The 22,721-nt window shown below is 41.9% G+C and overlaps 1 protein-coding gene across 2 annotated transcripts in view; it reads right to left on the bottom strand.

The window, feature by feature from the left end:
• Positions 1-22,721, bottom strand: part of RSPH3 (radial spoke head 3) — a 47,566-nt gene that overhangs the window by 10,483 nt on the left and 14,362 nt on the right. For both annotated transcript variants that reach the window (XM_040427082.1, XM_040427081.1), the window contains exons 3-9: positions 18,224-18,311; positions 16,989-17,130; positions 12,289-12,434; positions 8,525-8,728; positions 7,822-7,984; positions 7,453-7,539; positions 3,680-3,769 (exon numbers count right to left, since the gene is read on the bottom strand). In XM_040427082.1, coding sequence (XP_040283016.1) covers positions 3,693-3,769; positions 7,453-7,539; positions 7,822-7,984; positions 8,525-8,728; positions 12,289-12,434; positions 16,989-17,130; positions 18,224-18,311 — 907 coding nt within the window. In that variant the 3' untranslated portion in view covers positions 3,680-3,692. The remainder of the gene's footprint in view (positions 1-3,679; positions 3,770-7,452; positions 7,540-7,821; positions 7,985-8,524; positions 8,729-12,288; positions 12,435-16,988; positions 17,131-18,223; positions 18,312-22,721) is intronic.

Genomic DNA, 22,721 nt, shown 5'->3' with positions numbered 1-22,721 from the left:
TTACAAACTTTGTTAACCCTTGAGGTGTTCCACAAGAATAAAACGAAAATGGAGGTGAAATTTAAAAATTTAACTTTTTTGGTAGATTTTTTATGTTAATCATTTTTTCTTTCAACACAGCAAGGGTTAACAGCAAAATAAACCTCAATATACAGTACTCTGATTCTGCAGTTTACAGAAATACCCCATATGTGGTGGTAAAGTGCTCTATGGGCACATGGCAGTGGTCAGAAGGAAAGGAGCGACATATGGATTTTGGAGGCAGATTTTGCTAAAATGTTTTTTAGGCACCATTCTGTATTTGAAGAGACCCAGACGTATACCTACAGTGGAAACCCTCAAAAAGTGACCCCCATTTTGGAAACTACACCCTTCAATGAATATATTAAAAGGGGTACTGACCACTTTGACCCCCTAAGCATTTGACAGAAGTTGGAAACACTTGGTTGTGAAAATGAAAAGTTTCGTTTCTTCCAATAAAGTGTTGCTTTAGCCCCATATTTTTTTCATTTTCACAAGGGGTAACAGGAGAAAAAGCACCCCATAATTTGTTACCCATTTTCTCCTAAATACAGCAACACCCTATGTGTGGTGGTAAACTGCTGTGGGGGCACATGGCAGGAGCGCCATATAGATTTTGCAGAGCATAATTTGATGGATTGGTTTACAGGTGCCATTGATTTTTATTTTTTAAGTGATTGTCTTATGTGGGGACTCATTTTTTACGTGATGAGGTGACGGTTTGATTGGTACCGTTTTGGGGTACATAAGACTTTTTGATCACTTGGTATTACACTTTTTGTGAGGCAAGGTGAAAAAATATGGCTATTTTTTTAATATTTTTTTACAGCATTCACCTGAGGGGGCATATAATGTGATATTGTTTTAGTGCAGGTTGTTACGGACGCGGCGATACCTAATATGTCTATCATTTTTATTGTTGTTACATTTTACACAGTGAAAGCATTGTTGAACAGAATAAAATTTTGTTTTTGTGTTGCCATTTTCTGAGAGCTCCATTTATTTTATTTTTTTTGGGGATTGTCTTAGGTAGGGGCTCAATTTTTGTGGGATGACATGACATTTGATTGGTACCATTTTGTGCTAAATACGCCTTTTTGATCGCTTGATATTACACTTTTTGTGAGGCAACGTGACCAGAAAATGGCTTTTTTGACACTGTTTTTATTTTTAACAGCGTTCACCTGACAGGGTGGATCATGTGATATTTTTATAGAGCTGGTCGATATGGACACGGCGATACCTAATATGTCTACTTTTCTTTTTTCCCTATTTCTTACAATTTTGTTAACTTTTTTTTTTTATTTGAAACTTTTAATTTTTTGTAAAACTTTATTTTTTTAACATCATTTTTCACTTTATTATTGTCCCACTCTGGGTGTCTGATCCCCTTTACAATGCATTACAATACTTCTGTATTGCAATGCATAGGCTGTAAGTGTATTACACACTGTAATACACTTACAGCTTCCTGCCTGTGAGATTAAGGGTGCTGGATCTCACAGGCTGACACGAATGACGACAGCCACAATGCTTAAGGCCTCTTTCACACGGGCGAGATTTCCGCGCGGGTGCAATGCGTGAGGTGAACGCATTGCACCAGCACTGAATCCGGACCCATTCATTTCTATGGGTCTGTGCACATGAGCAGTGATTTTCACGCATCACTTGTGCGTTGCGTGAAAATCGCTGAATGCTCTACTTTGTGTGTTTTTCACGCAACACAGGCCCCATAGAAGTGAATAGGGCTGAGTGAAAATCGCAAGCATCCGCAAGCAAGTGCTAGGGGACGATCGGGATGGGGACCCGATCATTATTATTTTCCCTTATAACATGGTTATAAGGGAAAATAATAGCATTCTTAATACAGAATGCATAGTACAATAGGGCTGGAGGGGTTAATAAAAAATAATTTAACTCCCCTTAATCCACTTGTTCGCGCAGCCCGGCTTCTCTTCTGTCTTTATCTTTACTGTGCACTAAGAAAAGGACCTGTGGTAACGTCACTGCGCTCATCACATGGTCCGTCATATGATCCATCACCATGGTGATGGACCATGTGATGAGCACAGTGACGTCATCAAAGATCCCATTCCTACTACACAGCAAAGATGAAGACGGGCTGCGCGAACAAGTGGATTAACGTGAGTTTTTAACCCCTCTAGCCCTATTGTACTATGCATTCTGTATTAAGAATGCTATTATTTTCCCTTCTAACCATGTTATAAGGGAAAATAAAACAATCTACATAACACCTAACCCAAACCCGAACTTATGTGAAGAAGTCCAAGTTCGGGTCTGGGTACCAAACATGCCGATTTTTCTCACACGCGTGCAAAACGCATTACAATGTTTTGCACTCGCGCTGAAAAATCACACATTTTCTCGCAACGCACCCACATCTTATCCGGCCCAAAATCATGATGCCCGTGTGAAAGAGGCCTAAGTAAGGCATCGGGCTGCCTTCCCTGCCATCGGGTCCCTGTCACAGCAGCGTGGGGACCCGATGGCCACCCCTCACCTGGCAGGATACCGCACATGCAAGGGTTAATGCGCCGGCATCAGTGTTTTCACCGATGCCGACCCCTGCAGCTGATCAGAGCGCTGTAGCTGTACGGCGCTGTTTTTTTTTACCCTGATGTGCAGCACTGGTATCCTACAGGTTAAATCAGCGATTTCTATGTTTTCACCCTTTCCTGATGCAGTGATTTTCTGTTTCTGCATTTTCGTTTTTTCGCTCCCTGCCTTCCCAGAGCCATAACTTTTTTAATGTTTTCGGGACAAGTTGTACTTTTTAATGCCTCCGTTACACCATTCACTGTATGGGATACATTTTTATATTTTAATAGTACGGGCATTTTTGCACGTGGCAATTCCCATAATCTTATTCTTTTTATTGTTTTTTTATTTTGGAGAAAGAGGGGTAATATGAATTTTTATATTGTTTTTACTTTTATCTACATTTTTCTAAACTTTTTTTACTTTTTGTTAGGTCTCCAACTTGCAATCATCAGATTGCAATTGCGGACAAGAATAGGACATGTTCTATTTTTTTGCGGAACGGATGCAGACCCATTTTGCGGACGTGTGAATGGACCCTATGTAGGGGCGCCCTTTTGCTTTCCGACCTTAAGGAGATGTCTCACTTCAGCAAGTGGCATTTATCATGTAGAGAAAGTTAATACAAGCCACTTACTAATGTATTATTATCCATATTGCTTGCTTTGCTGGCTGGATTCATTTTTCCATCACATTATACACTATTCGTTTCCATGGTTACAAACACCCTGCAATCCATCAGTGGTCGCCGAGCTTGCACAGTTGGAAAAAGCACTAGCCTCTCTGGTGGCTGGAACTGTGGGAGCACACATACACTAGTGCTTTTTCCTATAGTGTGCAAGCATGGCCACCGCTGCTGAATAGCAAGGTGGTCATAACCCTTGGATACGAACATTGTATAATGTGATGAAAAATTGAATTCAGCCAGCAAAGGAGGCAATATGGACAATCACAATACATTAGTAAGTGCCTTGTATTAACTTTGTCTACATGATAAATGCTATTTGCCAAAGTGAGACAACCCCTTTAAGGGGCTTCAGAGCAGTGTGCCCCCTCAAAGCAGAGTGCCACTGTGTCACCAGTCTCAATAAGTGTGTACCTTTAAATGTCTCCTATATGTCAGATGACTCGGTTTTCTCCAATTTGCTGTAGTCCTCAATCCGTTTTTCCATTACTTCACGGATTAACACTAGAGGTAAGTTATAAGAAGAAATTAGTTAATAAAACAAAGATCATTTTCCATTGACTGCAATTTTGCTCTGCTAATCAGACAGTATCATGGCGGCATGATTTCTTAAAGTGGATCTGTCGGTGTGAGGGCAGCATAGTACAGCTATGGGTCTGTACTGCTAGTAGCCAAAATGGCACAAAAATGTGCCGTTTGGCTAAGGCTACTTTCACACTTGCGGCAGAGTGATCCGGCAAGCACTTCTATTGCCGGAACTGCCTGCTGGATCCGGCAAAACGTATGCCAACTGATGGCATTTGTAAGACTGATCAGGATCCTGATCAGTCTGAAAAATGCCTGATCAGTCAGAAAAATGCATTGAAATCCCGGATCCGTCTTTCCGGTGTCATCCGGAAAAACGGATCTGGCATTTATTTTTTTCAGCTTTTTTCGGTCTGCGCATGCGGATCCGGCATTTTGAATACATTCCTATGGAAATAATACATTCCTATGGAAAAAAAATGCCGGATCCGGCATTCAGGCAAGTCTTCAGTTTTTTGGTCTGGAGATAAAACCGTAGCATGCTGCGGTTTTATCCATTGCCTGATCAGTCAAAAAGACTGAACTGAAGACATCCTGATGCATCCTGAACGGATTACTCTCCATGCAGAATGCACGGGGATATGTCTGATCAGTTCTTTTCCGGTATAGAGCCCCTAGGATGGAACTCAGTGCCGGAAATGAAAAACGCTAGTGTGAAAGTACCCTAATAGGAAAATAGAGGATACATGTATCCACGAGGAGAGCACGCCTCCATTTCCCCTCTCTGTGATGACTGACAGGCTGTATGCACGCACGGTATACACAGCAGCCTGTCTACTACCAGAGAAGTAGAGTGAGCACTACCCTCAAGAATACAACAGACCCATGACTAGAAGCCTGCTGTATGCTTTCACAGGGCACAAAAATGTGCTAGTAGTACGGACTGCAGATGTAATATGCTGCAAATTAGTGCACTACTATATAGCTAGCCTCAGTTAGGAAACTACTGTAGATTATTCAAATTTAAAGGGGTTGTCTACTTTCTGGCTACCTTTGACCAATGTGTATGTAAGATGATTATATGGCACTTGGAAATTCTGTGATGTTTGCTATATTTCATAAATCATACCCCCTTGCTGGAAAATCTTCTGCCTGGAGGTCCTGTCCTCCATTCTAACTCTTAACATTTAGAGTGCAGACAGCAGGTACAGTGTACATGGAGGTGATTTGCTCGGTCATGTGCAGCCGTTTTATGGACAGGACCTCTGTGTGGACAGCAAAAAGACTTTGAAAACAAGGGGGCATACCTAATAAAATATAGAAAATGGCGCAGAATATCAACAAAGGTTATATTAGTAAACTCCATATTGTCATCTCACATATACACAAATCAACAGCTGCTAGAAAGTGGCCAACCCCTTTAAGTATTGCAAACCAATATGTCATACCAGATCTTTACCGTTCTGGACCTCAAATATGCAGTGATATTACATAAAAACTAATGGGGTCATTTATCAAACTGGTGTAAAGTAGAACTGGCTTAGTTGCCCATAGCAACCATTCAGACTCCACCTTTCATTTTTCACATCTTCTTTGGAAAATAAAACGTGGAATCTGATTGGTTGCTATGGGCAGCTAGGCCAGTTCTACTTTACACCAGTTTGATAAATCTCCTCCCATGCCTGTGTTTTTTTTAACTTTTATTTTAGCATTTTTGCACAATTTCTTTGCTGCTTTTTTCAAGCTTTTTTTTTTCTGTAACATTTTAAACGTGCTTTTATTCTGATGGCATACCTAGAGTATGCAGTGTTGTGGGGAAAAAATGCCAAAAACCAATTTTGGGGAAAGAGGGTTGAGCCACTGCACCCCAACACATTTACATTCAATTACGCCATAAAACTAGCATAAATTAAAACTATAAGATGGCGTAGATTTCAGTTTTTGGCGCATGGACAGCACAAGATGTGAGAAATTGATTAACAGACGTGTGTCTTTATATAAATTTGCAGTATTTTACTCTGGCTGACATATTGCTCAGACCAGTGTATGAAACCACCCAGGGGTGTGTCCTTTCTGCTGCAGCTCTCTCCCTATTACAGCTCAGGAGGCAGGAAGGATGAAACTAAGCATGTGTGGCCATATCAGTGAGCTGAACAAACAGCAGGTGGCGCTATACAGACATATTTAATTGAATAACAAAGTGACTATGCTAAATTTTTTATTACATGCAATTAGAAAAGTATTCAGATCCGGGTGCTGGTTTGAAAATTGTAGAATAAATGCAGCTTGGGTGCAATGGTGACTTCCTCATTGCACCAAAGGTGTGATTAGCATATTAAGAAAAAGTATCATAATTCAGGAATGGAGACTCGGATGAACAAAAGAAAAACAGCGTTTTAACCCTTTCGCTACCAGTAGAGTACATGTATGGCGCTGGAGTCATAGGCAAACATGGCTCCCGCTTGCACGTGCAGCGGGCGTCATGGCCGGCCAGAGGGCAGGCCAACATAAGAAACGAGCAACAGACAGTAATAAACTCATTTTAAAAATACATGATTGTTCAAAATGAGCTTCAAAATCATTACAAAAAAGAAAAAAAAACTGTTAAAAAATATATACATTTTTTTTTTTAAATATAAAAGTTTAAATCACGCCCCTTTCCGTATAATAAAAAAATAAATACCTAAATAACAAAAAATATAAACATCATGGGTATCACCGCAACCAAAAAAGCCTGTACTATTAAAATATAAAATTATTTTTCCAATATGGTGAATGATGTAACGGAAAAAAGGGTCAAAATGGCCAATTTGCCATTTTTTCATTGCTTCTCTTACCCAAATTTTTTTTATAAAATGCGATCAAAAAGTCACACACACTCCAAAATGGTATCCCTAAAAACTACAGATTGCCCCGCAAAAAATGAGTCCTCACCCAACTCAGTAGATATAACTATAAAAAAGTTATGGGGGTCAGAATGTGGTGATGTAAAAAAAACTTTTTTTCAAAGTTTACATTTATTTTTACACTACTTAGACCTAAAAAACCTATACATAGGGGGTATCGTTGTAATCGTACTGACCCAGAGAATAAAGGGCATGGGTCAGTTTTGCTGCAAACGAAACGCAGTGGGAACAAAACCTGTAAAACGGTGGAGGAATTGTGTGTTTTTTTTCCCAATTCCACCCCATTTGGAATTTTTTTACCGCTTCCCACTACATTGTATGCGATAATTAATGGTGGCATTAGAAAGTACTACTTGTCCTGCAAAAAATAAATCAGCCCACATACACCTATGTGAACGGAAATATAAAAAAGTTATGGCTCAAGGAAGATAGGGAAGAAAATTGAAAAAGCAAAACGAAAAAACCTCCGATAGTGAAAGGGTTAATCTGGTGAACCACAGCTATGTATGTGTCTATAAAAACAGTTTGATAGAAAGGTCGCTGGGGACAGATTCCCTTAGTGAGAATTCCTGTTTAAAGAATATGGGGCAAATGTTAGAAAATGATAAAGGCTTAGAAATAAATGGCTGTTCATATAACGCCCAATGGTTTATCCAAGGGCCAAAGTGAGGGACATGACCCTTACATCCTTTAGACAGATTAAGGACACCTTTTGTCTTATCTAAAATACATTTGACTTAACATATTCAATCTTACTGTCAAGCATGGTCCTGCCCAGTTCATTCCGCTCTAGTTTTTTGTTCACCTCAGCCATTAGCCATGGCATGAATCCCGTCTCGACATCTGTGAAGCACATAAATACATTGTTATGTGGAAAGTATGAATAAAAACACAATAAAAGGCAAACCTGAAAAAAGCCCACAATAAAATGAAACTATTGTGTACATTTTGGGCACTTCTGGCCTACTGTAAATGATCAGTAGATTTCAGGTAACATCTATTCAAGTCTTGAATTACAGAAATATCATTACAAAAAAAACGTATACGTAAACGGTCGCCTGAATGGACCTTTAGACTGTCAGCCAATCCCTTTAATAAATAATGCACTGTTTCACCTTTACAAACCTCTTTCCACAGGATCATAGAAATATCCATTGTCTCTCAAGCAGCTAAATACAGAAGGAACAAGATCAGCCAGGTACTGCTGGGCAAACGCCCTAGCCGCCACTTTCTCTGCAGTCTCCTTTTCTTTCAGAAGCATTTCTCTCTGTTGCTGTTTCCGCCGTTCCTGCACAGAACAGAAATGATAGGCTGTAGATTTCAAATACTTAGGCATTTATTTGGTTGCTGGCACTGATTAGAATGTCTTAAAGGGGTTGTTCCATCTGAACGTTTATGGCATATCGCTAAATGTCCAATAGGTGTGGGTCCCATTCCTATTACAAAAAACGGACCCCACTGTGAAAGGAGAGGATGCCTCACATGCTTGGCTTTTTCCATTCACTGCTGATGTATAGCTAAAATAGCGTGGTACCGTGTTAGCCAGAAAAATCTATGTGAGCACAGAGGTTCCTTCGTCAGGCAGTTTACAAATGAATCTACGGCCTGATGAAGGAGCCTCTGTGCTCTGAAAGCTTATTGTTAGCCAATAAACGTATCACTGCTATAATACAAAATACTAAAGTATTTAACATCCAAAGACTTCCAAAGTAGTTAGGGCAGCCATAGGTGAGACCCGCACCTACCGGACATTTATGGGATATCCTATCAATATGCCATACATGTCCAGATGGGACACCCCCTTTAAGTGATCCTATTGGATTTGTACCTTTTCCTCCCTATGCCTTCTCTCCTGTTCCTCAAGTCGTTGCGCCTCAGCAAGCTCAGCATTACGCAGCTCCTCAAAAGCGCGCTGCTGTGCCCTTAAGTTTGCCAGTTCTTCTTCTTCCATTACTTCCAGTAGAGCCTGCTCAATTGTCTTCCCAATCAACACTTCCAGGATGGGCTTTACCTCCAGATCAAAGTCAAAAAGCTGAAAGAATAGTATAAAATATAAGACATAAAATATACTTATCCAGAATTATCCACATGGGCAGCAATATTATCATTGTACCTCTTTAGATACGATTATTAATTGCTTTGAAATTCTACATAAAGCAATATGTGTGTCGTCCTATACTCATTTTATGTGACATGGGAGGCTATCCAAGGAACAGATTTTACCTGTTGTGTGGTCTGGCATAGTTTTCGCAGTTTTATAACATTTGCTATTTAAATGTCATTTTCTGGTAGCAATCACCCACTATTAGTTATGAATTAAAGGGGATTTCCAGCACGATTCAACGTGCTGAAGCCTCTTCCTAGGCTACAGATTCATTGGTTCATTGGCCCATGTACTACTCAGAAGCATTCAAATGAATGGGCCTGGACTGCACTATCAACCACAGCCACTATACAATGTACGACGCTGTGATTGGTATGCTGTGTGCTTTCAAACTGCTGATTGGCAGGGGTGCCGGTAGCTGGACCTCCACCGATCTGACATTGATGTGCATCCGTGGCCGTTGTTCCGTTTTCCGTGATTTTCTGCGGACCCATTGACTTTCAATGGGTCAGTTGAAAACTCGGAAAATGCACCGTTGTTCATCCGCGGCCGTGATCCGTGTTTCCTGTCCGTCAAAAAAATATGACCTGTCCTATTTTTTTGACGGACAACGGTTCACGGACCCATTCAAGTCAATGGGTCCGTGAAAAAACACGGATGCACACAAGATTGGCATCCGCGTCCGTGATCCGTGGCCGTAGGCTACTTTCACACAGATGGATCGCAGAGTGAAAACTCAGATCCGACAGTATATTCTAACACAGAGGCGTTCCCATAGTGATGGGGACGCTTCAAGTTAGAATATACTAAGAACTGTGTACATGACTGCCCCCTGCTGCCTGGCAGCACCCGATCTCTTACAGCGGGCTGTGATCCGCACAATTAACCCCTCAGGTGCCGCACCTAAGGGGTTAATTGTGCGTATCATAGCCCCTGTAAGAGATCAGGTGCTGCCAGGCAGGGGGCACACCCCCCTCCCTCCCCAGTTTTAAATTCATTGGTGGCCAGTGTGCCCCCCCTCCCTCCCCCTCCTAATTAAAATCCCCCCCCCCCCCTATCATTGGTGGCAGCGGAGAGTTCCGATCGGAGTCCCAGTTTAATCGCTGGGGCTCCGATCGCTAACCATGGCAACCAGGACGCTACTGCAGTCCTGGTTGCCATGGTTACTTAGCAATTTTTAGAAGCATTATACTTACCTGCGATGTCTGTGACCGGCCGGGCGCTCCTCCTACTGGTAAGTGACAGGTCTGTGCTATAAGCAATGCGCCGCACAGACCTTTCACTTACCAGTAGGAGGAGCGCCCGGCTGGTCACAGACAGCGAAGATAAGTATAATGCTTCTAAAATTGCTAAGTAACCATGGCAACCAGGACTGCAGTAGTGTCCTGGTTGCCATGGTTACCGATCGGTGTCCCAGCGATTAAACTGGGACTCCGATCGGAACTCTCCGCTGCCACCAATGATGGGGGGGGGGAGATTTTAATTAGGAGGGGGAGGGAGGGACTGGCCACCAATGAATGTACAGTAATACAGGGGAGGGAGGGGGGGCCGCACTGGCCACCAATGAATTTAAAACTGAGGAGGGAGGGGGGTGTTGCCCCTCCTGCCTGGCAGCACCTGATCTCTTACAGGGGGCTATGATACGCACAATTAACCACTCAGGTGCGGCACCTGAGGGGTTAATTGTGCGGATCACAGCCCCCTGTAAGAGATCGGGTGCTGCCAGGCAGCAGGGGGCAGTCATGTACACAGTTCGTAGTATATTCTAACTTGAAGCGTCCCCATCACTATGGGAACGCCTCTGTGTTAGAATATACTGTCGGATATGAGTTTTCACGATCTAACTCAAATCCGATGGTATATTCTAACATAGAGGCGTTCCCATGGTGAAGGGGGGCGCTTCAAGTTAAAATATACCATCGGATTGGAGAAAACTCCGATCCGATGGTATAATAGGGACTCCTGACTTTACATTGAAAGTCAATGGGGGACGGATCTGTTTGCAATTGCACCATATTGTGTCAACGTCAAACGGATCCGTCCCCATTGACTTGCATTGTAAATCAGGACGGATCCGTTTGGCTCCGCACGGCCAAGCGGACACCAAAACGACTTTTTCCTTCATGTCCGTGGATCCTCCAAAAATCAAGGAAGACCCACGGAAGAAAAAACGGACACGGATCACGGACCTACGAACCCCGTTTTTGCCTACCGCAAAAAAAAAACGGTTGTGTGCATGAGGCCTTAACATGAGGATTTTCTTGGAGGTCAGAAGGCACAGTGCATACATTCAAAAGATATAATGCTATTAAGGTGGAATTACACGTGCAGAGGAGCACCCAATCATTGGGAAGGAAGTGATAACTGGCTGCTCATTCAGTGGTGGTGGAGCGCTGTATTTACATGCAGAGATCACCTCCACAGTATGAGAAGGAGGGATCGCTATTGTGATCGCTCGTCCTCGTGTATCTGCATTGTTTGTGGGCAGCAGATCACTGTTTAGACAGCACGATCAGCTGCCCAGAAACAATCACTTAGGTGCCTGCATGAACAACAGGATCACCTGATGAACGAACGTTTCGCTTGTTCATCAAGTGATTGGCTGCACCTTTAAACAGGCAGATTGTAAGGAATGAGCATTTGCAGGAACGGTCGTTCATGATAATCTGCCCAACTATTGGGACATGTAAACCCGCAATTAGCCCCAGGATTGGGATCCCCACTCATCAAACATCCTGTAGATATGCTCAGTGTAGACAATTTGACAGTCCCTTTGTTCGTAGCCTGTCATTTGTTTCCAATTATCAGAAATGGCAGAAATGCAATATATTTTAAAATTCATCAGCATAAATACCTTGCACTGCATCTATGTCATTTCACAGAGGTTATTACATGGCATCCATACTGACTTTTGCAACAGAACCAATTGTGCTGTTTAAAAGGATTGCGGAAAACAGAAAGTGCCTGGTTTCACTCTTGCTGAAAGAGGACCTTTCACCACTCCTGACATGCCTGTTTTAATAGCTCCATGCATTCCCCATGTAATAACAATTCTGGAGCATCTATTATTATGGCTCTATGTCCTGCTATTCCTTTATTATATCTACTAGAAGTTATGGATGAATTGCTAGCAGTCTGCAGTAAGGGTACAGAGGGGAGGTAACCAGTTGGGGGTGTGTACCTGCACAGTCTGAAAATGGCAGCACTGATTGGATAGAGTGGGTCTGTGCAGGTACACACCCCAAACTGGTTACCTCCCCTCTGTACCCTTACTGCAGACTGCTAGCAATTCATCCATAACTTCTAGTAGAAATAATAAAGGAATAGGACATCATAGAGCCATAAGAAAAGATGTTCCCGAATTGTTATTACATGGGTCATGCATGGAGCTATTAAATCAGGCATGTCAGGAGTGTGGAAAGGTCCTCTTTAAGCATACATTGCTTGCCTAGGACTTAGAGACCACTATAATGGTTATAGATATTTACTTCTCCTTCCAGGATCTGAGTTGCAACATCAGCCCCAGTCTTAGCTGGGATGAAGAGGGGTGTGGGTGGCCTGTCCAAGAAGGCATCTGTCTGGCACTCCATGTCCTTCTCCTCAACACGGTCACTGAGTTCTTCTAAGTAAAGCTCTGAAACAAAAACCACATAGAACAGAGATAACAAGTCAGCCATCTGCTAGGCCAATTTTAATAATAATTAGATTCTCTTGGAGGTCGCCATACACAGTGCATCCATTTGAAATATTTAATGCTGTTGTCCCATAATTGGGATCCCCACCCATCAGACATTCTGCAGACATGCCATCAGGGTCCTATCACACAGGCAGATGCTGCCATTACATGTCAACTTAATGTTTTGGATGCAGCAGTGATGTTTTGTATACCGCACGTGACTGCTGCAGACAATCACTGGCCTCAGTGGTATACGATTGTATACGATTAGCTTCACAGTCACATGTGATGAACAGGCATCTCAGTGCTGCAGCAAGGAAAACACATTGTACTCCATGACAGTCATAAATTTGAGTCAATATAGTTCACCTTTATTTATGAAAAAATCCCAAATTTACCCAAAAATTTAAAAAATTCGCAATTTTAAAAATTTGCATTTCTCTCCTTTTAAAACAGAAAATGATACCTACTTTATGTTGGCATCATTTTGTAAATGTCTTTTTTTTTTTTTTTTTTAAGGACGTTAGAAGGCTTAGAAGTTCAGGTCTGAAGTCACTTTGTGGGGGCTTACATAGTTGAATTCCCCCCCATAAATGACACCATTGTAGAAACTACACCCCTCAAGTTACTCAAAACTGATTTTACAAACTTTGTTAACCCTTTAGGTGTTCCACAAGAATTAAAGGAAAATGGAAATTTAAATTTCCAAAAAATTTTTTTGCAGATTTTCCATTTTAATCCATTTTTTTTCTTTAACACATCAAGGGTTAACAGCCAAACAAAACAATATTTATTACCCTGATTCTGCGGTTTACAGAAACACCCCACATGTGGTCGTAAACTGATGTAAGGGCACATGGCAGTGTGCAGAAGAAAAGGAGCGTAAGGCCCCTTTCACACGGGCGAGATTTCTGCGCGGGTGCAATGCGTGAGGTGAACGCATTGCACCCACACTGAATCCGGACCCATTCATTTCTATGGGGCTGTACACATGAGCGGTGATTTTCACGCATCACTTGTGCGTTGCGTGAAAATCGCGGCATGCTCTATTTTGTGCGTTTTTCACGCAACGCAGACCCCATAGAAGTAAATGGGGCTGCGTGAAAATCACAAGCATCCACAAGCAAGTGCGGATGCGGTGCGATTTTCACGCACGGTTGCTAGGAGCTGATCCGGATGGGGACCCGATCATTATTATTTTCCCTTATAACATGGTTATAAGAGAAAATAATAGCATTCTTAATACAGAATGCATAGTACAATAGGACTGGAGGGGTTAAAAAAATAAAATAAAAAATAAATTCACCTTAATCCACTTGTTCGCGCAGCCCGGCTTCTCTGCTGTCTTCATCTTTGCTGTGCAGTAGGAAAATGACCTGTGGTGACGTCACTGCGCTCATCACATGGTCCGTCACATGATCCATCACCATGGTAAAAAAAAAGATCATGTGATGGACCATGTGATGAGTGCAGTGACGTCATCAAAAGGTCCTATTCCTACTGCACAGCAAAGATGAAGACAGGAGAGAAGCCGGGCTGCGCGAACAAGTGGATTAAGGTGAGTTAAATTATCATAATTTTTTTTTTAACCCCTCCAGCCCTATTGTACTATGCATTCTGTATTAAAAATGCTATTATTTTCCCTTATAACCATGTTATAAGGGAAAATAATAAAATCTACACAACACCTAACCCAAACCTGAACTTCTGAACTTCAGATTTTGCTGAACTGGTTTTTAGATGCCATGTCCCATTTGAAGCCCCCCCTGATGCACCCTTACAGTAGAAACTCCCAAAAAGTGACCTTATTTTGGAAACTAGGGGATAAGGTGCTAGTTTTATTGGTAACATTTGTGGGTACATATGATTTTTTGATCATTCATTATTACACTTTATGGGGCAAGGTGATCAAAAAATTGTTAATTTAGGCTTTTTTTGCGGGTTGAGGTGACGGTTTTATTGGTACCATTTTGGGGGACATACTCCTTTTTGATCACTTGGTGTTGCACTTTTTGTGATGTAAGGTGACAAAAATGGCTTTTTTTGACACAGTTTTTATTTTATTTATATTAGAGTGTTCACCTGAGGGGTTAGGTCATGTGATATTTTTATAGAGCTGGTTGTTACGGACGCGGAGATACCTAATATGTATACTTTTTTTTTTTATTTCACTTTAACACAATAATAGCATATTTGAAAGAATAAAATTATGTTTTAGTGTCTCCATGTTCTAAGAGCTATAGTTTTTTTATTTTTTTAGCGATTTGAGCTAGGGTCTCATTTTTTGCGGGATGAGGTGACTTTTATTGGTACCATTTTGTTCAACAATCGCTTGGTGTTGCACTTTTTGTGATGTAAGGTGACAAAAATGGCTTTTTTTGACAGTTTGTATTTTTTAATTTTTTATGGTGTTTATCGGACGGGGTAATTCACGTGATATATTTATAGAGCCGGTCGTTACGGACACGGCGATACCTAATATGGGTGATTTTCCTTTTTTTTCTATTTTTTATTATAAAATCTGGGGAAAGTGGCGTTTTTTTTCTTTTTTTTACTTGAAACTTTATTTTTTTTAATTAAAAACACTTTTTTTTTAAAACTTTATTTCTGTCCCACTCTGGGACTTCAACTTTTGGGGGTCTGAGCCCCTCTGCAATGCATTACAATACATCTGTGTTGTAATGCATTGCCTGTTAGCATATTACACAGAGTAATACACTAACAGGTTGTCTAGGAGACCCAGCCTGGGGCTGGATCTCCTCGGCACCCATAGAAGGCAGGTCCCGATGCCGTGCAAGGCATTAAGCAGCCTCTGCACGGCATCGGGCTGCCTTGTCACCCATCGGGTCCCCGCCACAGCAGGGACTCGAAGGGCTCCCTCACCCGCAGCAAACCCCTTCTATGTCGCGGTCAGTGCTGACCGCGGCATAGTAGGGATTAATCCGCTGGCATCGCTGTAAACAGCGATGCCAGCAGATATAGCAGGGGCCCGGCTATCAGGGACTGTCGGACTCCTGCAGTGATCGGGCGCGCACTGCTCCGGTGCTCGCCTGATCACCATGATGTACTTTTACGCCAAAATGCGGGAAATTACTGACTTCCATGATGTAATAGTACGTCACATGTCGGGAAGGGGTTAAGCAGAAGGCCACAACAGGTTCCACTCCAATCAGAAAAGCGCATGAAGCTGATGCTACAGTACAGAGACGTTATCCAAAACTGTACAGTTAGAAATGGAAAAATTCCATACAGTTGGGGAGGAACATTCGTACAAATGCTTGTTCCCTATATTTGTGCTGTTTACAGGTGCTGACATTCATTTGATCAATGAATAAACGACCATTCGTCAAGTGACTGAATTTTTCATGTGCCACATATGATCATTGTTTGTGGGCAGCACATCTTCCTGTATAAATGGAGATCTGCTGCCAGCAAACAATGAACCTGTATGAGGATGAATGAATACGGCAGCAATGATTTATCCTCAAATAAGATGATTGCTGCATGAAAATGCAGCTCTAGCTCGGATCAAAGATCAGGCAATTATCAGGAACAAACGGTTTGTTCCCAATCATTGTCCTGTGCTCTTCCTGTGTAAAAGTTTTTTTTACTCAGATGCTAGATTCAGAATTTGGTCTTAAAGGGCCTCTGTCAGCAGATTTGTATCTACGGTATGAAACTGGCTGATCTGTTGTATGTGCACTTGGCAGCTGAAGGCATCTGTGTTGGTCCCCTGTTCATATGTGCCTGCATTTCTGAGAAAAATTAAGTTTTAATATATGCAAATGAGCCTCTAGGAGCAACGGGGGCATTGCTGTTACACCTAGAGGCTGTGCTCTCACTGCAGCTGCCATGCCTTCTCCACTTTGATTGACAGGGACAGGCGTGATGATGTTTTCACCGTTTGGCCCTGTCAATTAAAGTGGAGAGGGTACGGCAGTTGCAGAGAGAGCACAGCCTCTAGGTGTAACGGCAACACCCTATTGCTCCAAGAGGCTTTACCACTCATCATTGTCTACACATCTGTCTGCGGTCAGTGAATGGGGCTGATATTAGGACATGCAAAGGCTATAACCCATACAAAAGGTGGATACAACTCCCCTTCAGTCTACGTAGACAATAATCCATCTGACATGTATTGGCCGGGGTCTAAGGTATATAACCCACAGATGTCTTAGCTGGATACACTAATCTGTTGAATCTTTCTTCATTTTAATATAACCATAAAGCCGTAGGCTCATCCTGCCTTTAATATTAAAGCATAATCTAAAATACATCACTGAGACATGTCAGAAGATGTCATCACTGAGAGTCTGTAAGCCATGAAAGGCAGGGGACCTCACTGCTCAGCTGAGGACATGGCATTTTATTCTAGTGACCGTTCACAGATCTTCACTGATGACATCTTCTGTCATGTCACAGTGAGACACACATAAAATTCAGTTATAAGCAAGATAGGCTCCCCATAGTAGTCTATAATATCACAAGCACAAGCAATAATATGCTTCCCACCTGTCTGAACATCAATGTGTCTCCTGCCTTCCACAGGTTCTGGTGACTTAGATCTTAGCAGTTCTTTTGCACGTTTCTTCGCAAGTGCTCTTCTGCGGGCTTCTTGGTTCCTCTGAATTTCTACTGGATCTGGCTGAGCAGACTAAATGAGAAGTAGTTAATGAGTTCTGTACTCTGTACAATTGTATACATGGGCTAGTCAAACTAACCCATTCACTACCGAGCCACTTTTCATCTTAAACCCCGGCCAATTTTTGCTAATCTGACACTTTATGTGGTAATAACTTTGGAACGCTTTTACTTATCCAAGCCATTTCTGAGATAGTTTTCTCGTGACACATTGTACTTCATGACAATATATTTCACCTTTATTTATAAAATAATCCAAAATTTACCAAAAATTTAGAAAAATCCACAATTTTCTAAATTAGAATTTCTCTACTTTTAAGACAGACAGTAATACCTTATAAAATCGTTATCAATCAACATTCCCCATATGTCTGCTTTATACTGGCAGAATTTTGTAAATGTCATTTTATTTTTTTAGAACGTTAGAAGGCTTTGAATTTTAGAAGCAATTTTTCAAAATTTCACAAACCAATTTTTAAAGCACCAATTCAGTTATAAAGTGATTTTGAGGGGGCTTACGTAATGGAAACCACCCATAAATGACCCCATTTTAGAAACTACACCCCTCAATACAGCAATGGTTAACAGCAAAATAAACCTCAATATATATTACTCTGATTCTGCAGGTTACAGAAATACCCCATATGTGGCGGTAAAATGCTCCATGGACACGTGGCAGTGGTCAGAAGGAAAGGAGCGCCATATGGATTTTGGAGGCAGATTTTGCTAGAATGGTTTTTAGGCACCATTTTGTATTTGAAGGAACCCTGATATACCCCTACAGTAGAAACCTTCAAAAAGTGATCCCATTTTGGAAACTACACCCCTTAAATAATATATTGGGGGGGGGGGGGGCGGGACTGGGCACTTTGACCCCCTAAGTTTTAGGGAATTTGGAAACACTTGATAATAAAATGCAGTACTACTACGCTGGCATTTAAGCCACGGTAGCCAGCGCCGCACATGTATGGCGCTGGTATTGAACGGGTTAAACCCCCAAATCAGAGAATATAAATCTCTTGTTTACAATTTGCATAAACCCAAATAAAACATCAAGGAAAAATGGGTTACAATAATGGAGTGAGAGTCCAGTGTGTTCCACTCACCAGAGGCAATATGTTTTGGGCATATGTACTGCCTCGTACCACCCTTCGGTCATACATGATATTTCCATAATTGTAGGCCTCTTCAGTCCTGTGGCAAAAGCAAGAAAAAAAGTTGATCACTGGGGCATGAGTGTATGCTATCATCCTTACAAGGGTTGCCCCACCGTAAGAACTTATCCCCATCTACAGGATAGGGGATCTGATTGGTGACTGTCCGAAGGCTGAGACCCACAGAGTCGGTAAACTTTACAGAAATGCTGGAGATAGCAGATCAGATTCTTATGTCCTATTCTGTAGACAGGGGATATGTTCTTATAGTGGGACAACTCCTTTAATGACCCATGTTCACACATATTAACATTTAAAGTCCCGGTTTCTATTAAGTTAGATTGACAACTTCATAAAAATAAATCTATGTAACTTACGAAATTATCTTCGGTTTCATTTTTGCACTCTCTTAGGAGTGCCAGGTGGTTTGCTTTATTTACATCTCATAAACATCTTATAAGAAAGATAAAGCATGTAAAGAATTAAACAGAAGATGACTAAGGAGATAAAAAATACTAGCTTGACTGTAACATGTTAAACCAGTTTTTCGATCTTAGAAAAAATATATAAAAGTATCTTAATGTGTTAGAATGGTCACCAGATGATGCAACCATAGCTCAGAAGTAGTTACTTTTCATTATCTTGCTCAGGTCTGTACAGCACAGTTGTTTTCATGCTGCCAGGGCAGGATTAGCAATGTGTGCAGGATTAGCAATGTAAGGGAGTATAGATGTAGCAGCGATAGCGATCAGTATTTTCGCATAGCATTAGTAGCGAATCGTGACTTCTCCTCTTTCACGAACGAACTGTAAAAGCAATACACAACAAGGCCAGTTGTGAGTGGTTTCTGTTCTGCATGCGTGGCTCAGGAGGCATGGGAGAAGGGATTAGCTACCTTGAGGATTACTACCACCCTTGTTAAAATGTTACTGATGATGTTACCTCTCCAAAGTACTGTATAAATGATCATCACCGTAGGATGGCTCTGTGGAGAAAATCTGAGTATACAAACAAATTATTTGCACACTGTATGGTGTACTGAATTTGGATATTTTTAGCACGATTTTGTCACTTTATGGCAGTGGTATTTAATCAAAGTATGGCAGTATTATTTATGCACTTTTTTATATGCAGTATATAAGAAGCATTAATAAACAGGTCACCATCCAAGCAGTGTATTACTCTTTAATCTGCGTTTTCAGCGGTCAGACTGAGAGCAGATGAGACGGAGACTTCAGATATCTGGCACCAGTGTAGGTTCAAAGGAATTGTCCATATATTTTCCTCTTCTTTGTGGCAAATCCACCTGGCCTATATCTCATAAGCTGATCATATCAATCAGCTCAGCGTGATTACCACTCCTGCTCTCCACAATATTCAGCCATGAGATCTGTATCATCAGCAAACGCAATCTGCGCCATTCTTTGCCCAGAAATATTTTCCCCCGGTAATTATCGGATGCTGGCGATATTTTATATATTATCAGTACTGGTGAAATGTCCATGAGGAGTCACAGGGATCGCCACAGGGGTCACCGCACAGACTGCTCGCCCGCTCCGACTGGACGTCTATAAAAAGCCCTGAGGATGGAGATCTGACAGCTGAGGGATTGACAGAGACAAAAGTTCACTGCCTGACAACTGTGATGACAAAAGCGGAATACATGGACAGCGGGGGGAGGGTTAATGTTAGCAGAATATTACCGTAAATCAGCAGATAGAACGCACCAACCCTCATAATGGATCCTATATAGCACCCATACAATATACATGCAGCACCCCTACTATACACATATACAGTACTGTATATGCATAAAGAGGAATCCAGCTCACCTCTTATCCAGTGCATGTAAAAAGCCAAGCGATTTGCTCCCAAAACGCAGTACTGTATACTCTGTAATCAGAGAGGATCGTGACCAGCAGCACAGGAACCCCACACATTCAGTGATGATGTTATTTGATAAACTTTATTTTCACTCCCATTAATTCCTTTAATTTAAGAGCAAATAATTTTGGAAAATCATTAAAGGGGTATTCCCATCTCATTAATCCTATTTTAATTTGTTATAGAAGTGCCTGTGAGCATTTTTGTAATTATGTTCCTTGAGCAAATCCCTACCTATCTTGGAAAAAATCTTTTAATCCTACCCCACTGTTATCTTCTGGTATCCACTAGATACGGCCACCGCTTGTGTGCCGCATCAGTGGGCCACGCCTGCGTAGAACACATTTTCTTCTGCACATCACTGTCTTGAACGTGCATGCCGCCGCGCATGCGCCATGGTGACTTCTTCCTGGCCAGTACAGTAAAGAGCCACATACGTGCACGCCGCCGCGCAAGCGCAATGGTGACTTCTTCCTGCCCGAGTATAGTACAGAGACGCGCATGCTCTGTATGCAGCACAGCTCTGTACTATACTCGGCCAGGAAGAACTCACCATTGCGCATGCGCGAAAGCGTGCAAGTTTGCGGCTCTGTACTATACTGGCCAGGAAGAAGTCACCATGGCGCATGCGCGGCGGCTTGCACTTTCAAGACAGCGATGCGCGGCCCAGCCGGGACTAGCCTTGAATCAAGCTCACTAAGCCCGCCCAGCCTCAAAAGCCGGGAACCAGGAAGTGAACAGCGCAGCTCGCAGCAGGTGAGTATGAAATTACTAGATGGGACAACCCCTTTAGGGTCCATTCACACGTCCGTGTGTGTTTTGCGGATCCATGAATCCGCAAAACACGGACATCGCCGGCACTTAATAGAAAATGCCTAATCTTGTCCGCAATTGCGGACAAGAATAGGACATGTTTTTTCGGGAACGGAATTGCGGACCCATCGGGCACTATACTATCTGGTATTGCATACAGATGCATTTATTTGTAAAAATACAAATATTTTTCATACAAAAATATATATAATAAAGGATATGGATAAAATGAGTGAAACACAAAAAAATAAATGAAATTAAAAATGTATAAAATCTAAAATACACACTCAATTGTATCCAGATACTGTAATATTCTAATGGCCTGATGATTATGTTTATTACTGATCAGCGGCTCTACAAACACAGTGATGTGAGTGATGCGCTTCTTTCATCTATGATATCCTAGTCACAACTATTGCGCTTGTTGCTCTATTTCAGTAACTGGCGGCATAGAAACAGGATCCAGCATAAGCACCCAATGGATCCCGCTGGGGGTCTGTCAGCTTTCCAGCATGAATACTGCCATTCTTCCAGATAAAATACTGCTGTATTGTACTGGTGTTTTGTCCTTTTTTGTCCTCCTGTTGAGTGCATTAACAAGCCTATTGTTTTCTGCTCCCCTTCCCCCACATACACACACATGGTAGAGGACACCTCTACCTCTCTCCACTGGGTTCTCAGCACTCAATGCTCAGTGAATGGATGGATGTGGTTAATGTCTGTAGCATATACAGTATTATACCCGATCCGATAAGTGCAAATGTCACATTAATGATTTTCCAAAATTATTTGCTCTTAAATTAAAGGAATTAATGGGAGTGAAAATAAAGTTTATCAAATAACATCGTCACTGAATCTGTGGGGTTCCTGTGCTGCTGGTCCCGATCCTCTCTGATTACAGAGTATACAGTACTGCATTTTGGGAGCAAATCACTTGGCTTGTTCCATGCACTGGAGATTAGAGGTGAGCTGGATTCCTCTTTATGCATATACAGTACTGTATATGTGTATAGTAGGGGTGCTGCATGTACAGTATATTGTATGTGTGCTATACAGAATGTGTATTGTAGGGGTGCTTTATATGTATTTATGGGTGCCATATGTCTATAGTAGGGGTGCTGCATGTACAGTATATTGTATGTGTGCTATACAGAATGTGTATTGTAGGGGTGCTTTATATGTATTTATGGGTGCCATATGTCTATAGTAGGGGTGCTGCATGTACAGTATATTGTATGTGTGCTATACAGAATGTGTATTGTAGGGGTGCTTTATATGTATTTATGGGTGCCATATGTCTATAGTAGGGTTGCTGCGTGTATATTGTATGGGTGCTATATGTGTATTGAATGGATACAATATGGATGTTTGATGGGGGGTCAGCGTGCAGTACTAGAGCCAGTGTGCCAGCAGGGGTGTGCCCCCGTTACAGTCTGCGTTATGTAGAATCTGCTTCTCTATCGTCCCCACTGACCATTACTTATAGGATCCATTATGAGGATTGGTGCGTTCTATCTGCTGATTTACAGTGACATTAACCCTTCCCCCGCTGTCCATGTATTCCGCCTTTGTCATCACAGTCGGAGCGGGCGAGCAGTCTGTGCGGTGACCCCTGTGACTCCTCATGGACATTTAACCAGTACTGATAATATATAACATATAGCCAGCATCAGATAATTACCGGAGGGGAATATTTCTAGGCAAATAATGGCGCAGATTGCGTTTGCTGATGTTACAGATCTCATGGCTGAAT

The sequence above is a fragment of the Bufo bufo genome, chromosome 4 (genome assembly GCF_905171765.1).
Source record: "Bufo bufo chromosome 4, aBufBuf1.1, whole genome shotgun sequence".
Classification (NCBI taxonomy): Eukaryota; Metazoa; Chordata; class Amphibia; order Anura; family Bufonidae; genus Bufo; species Bufo bufo.
Note: the sequence above shows the minus strand (reverse complement) of the source record. Positions and strands in the feature narration are given on the sequence as shown.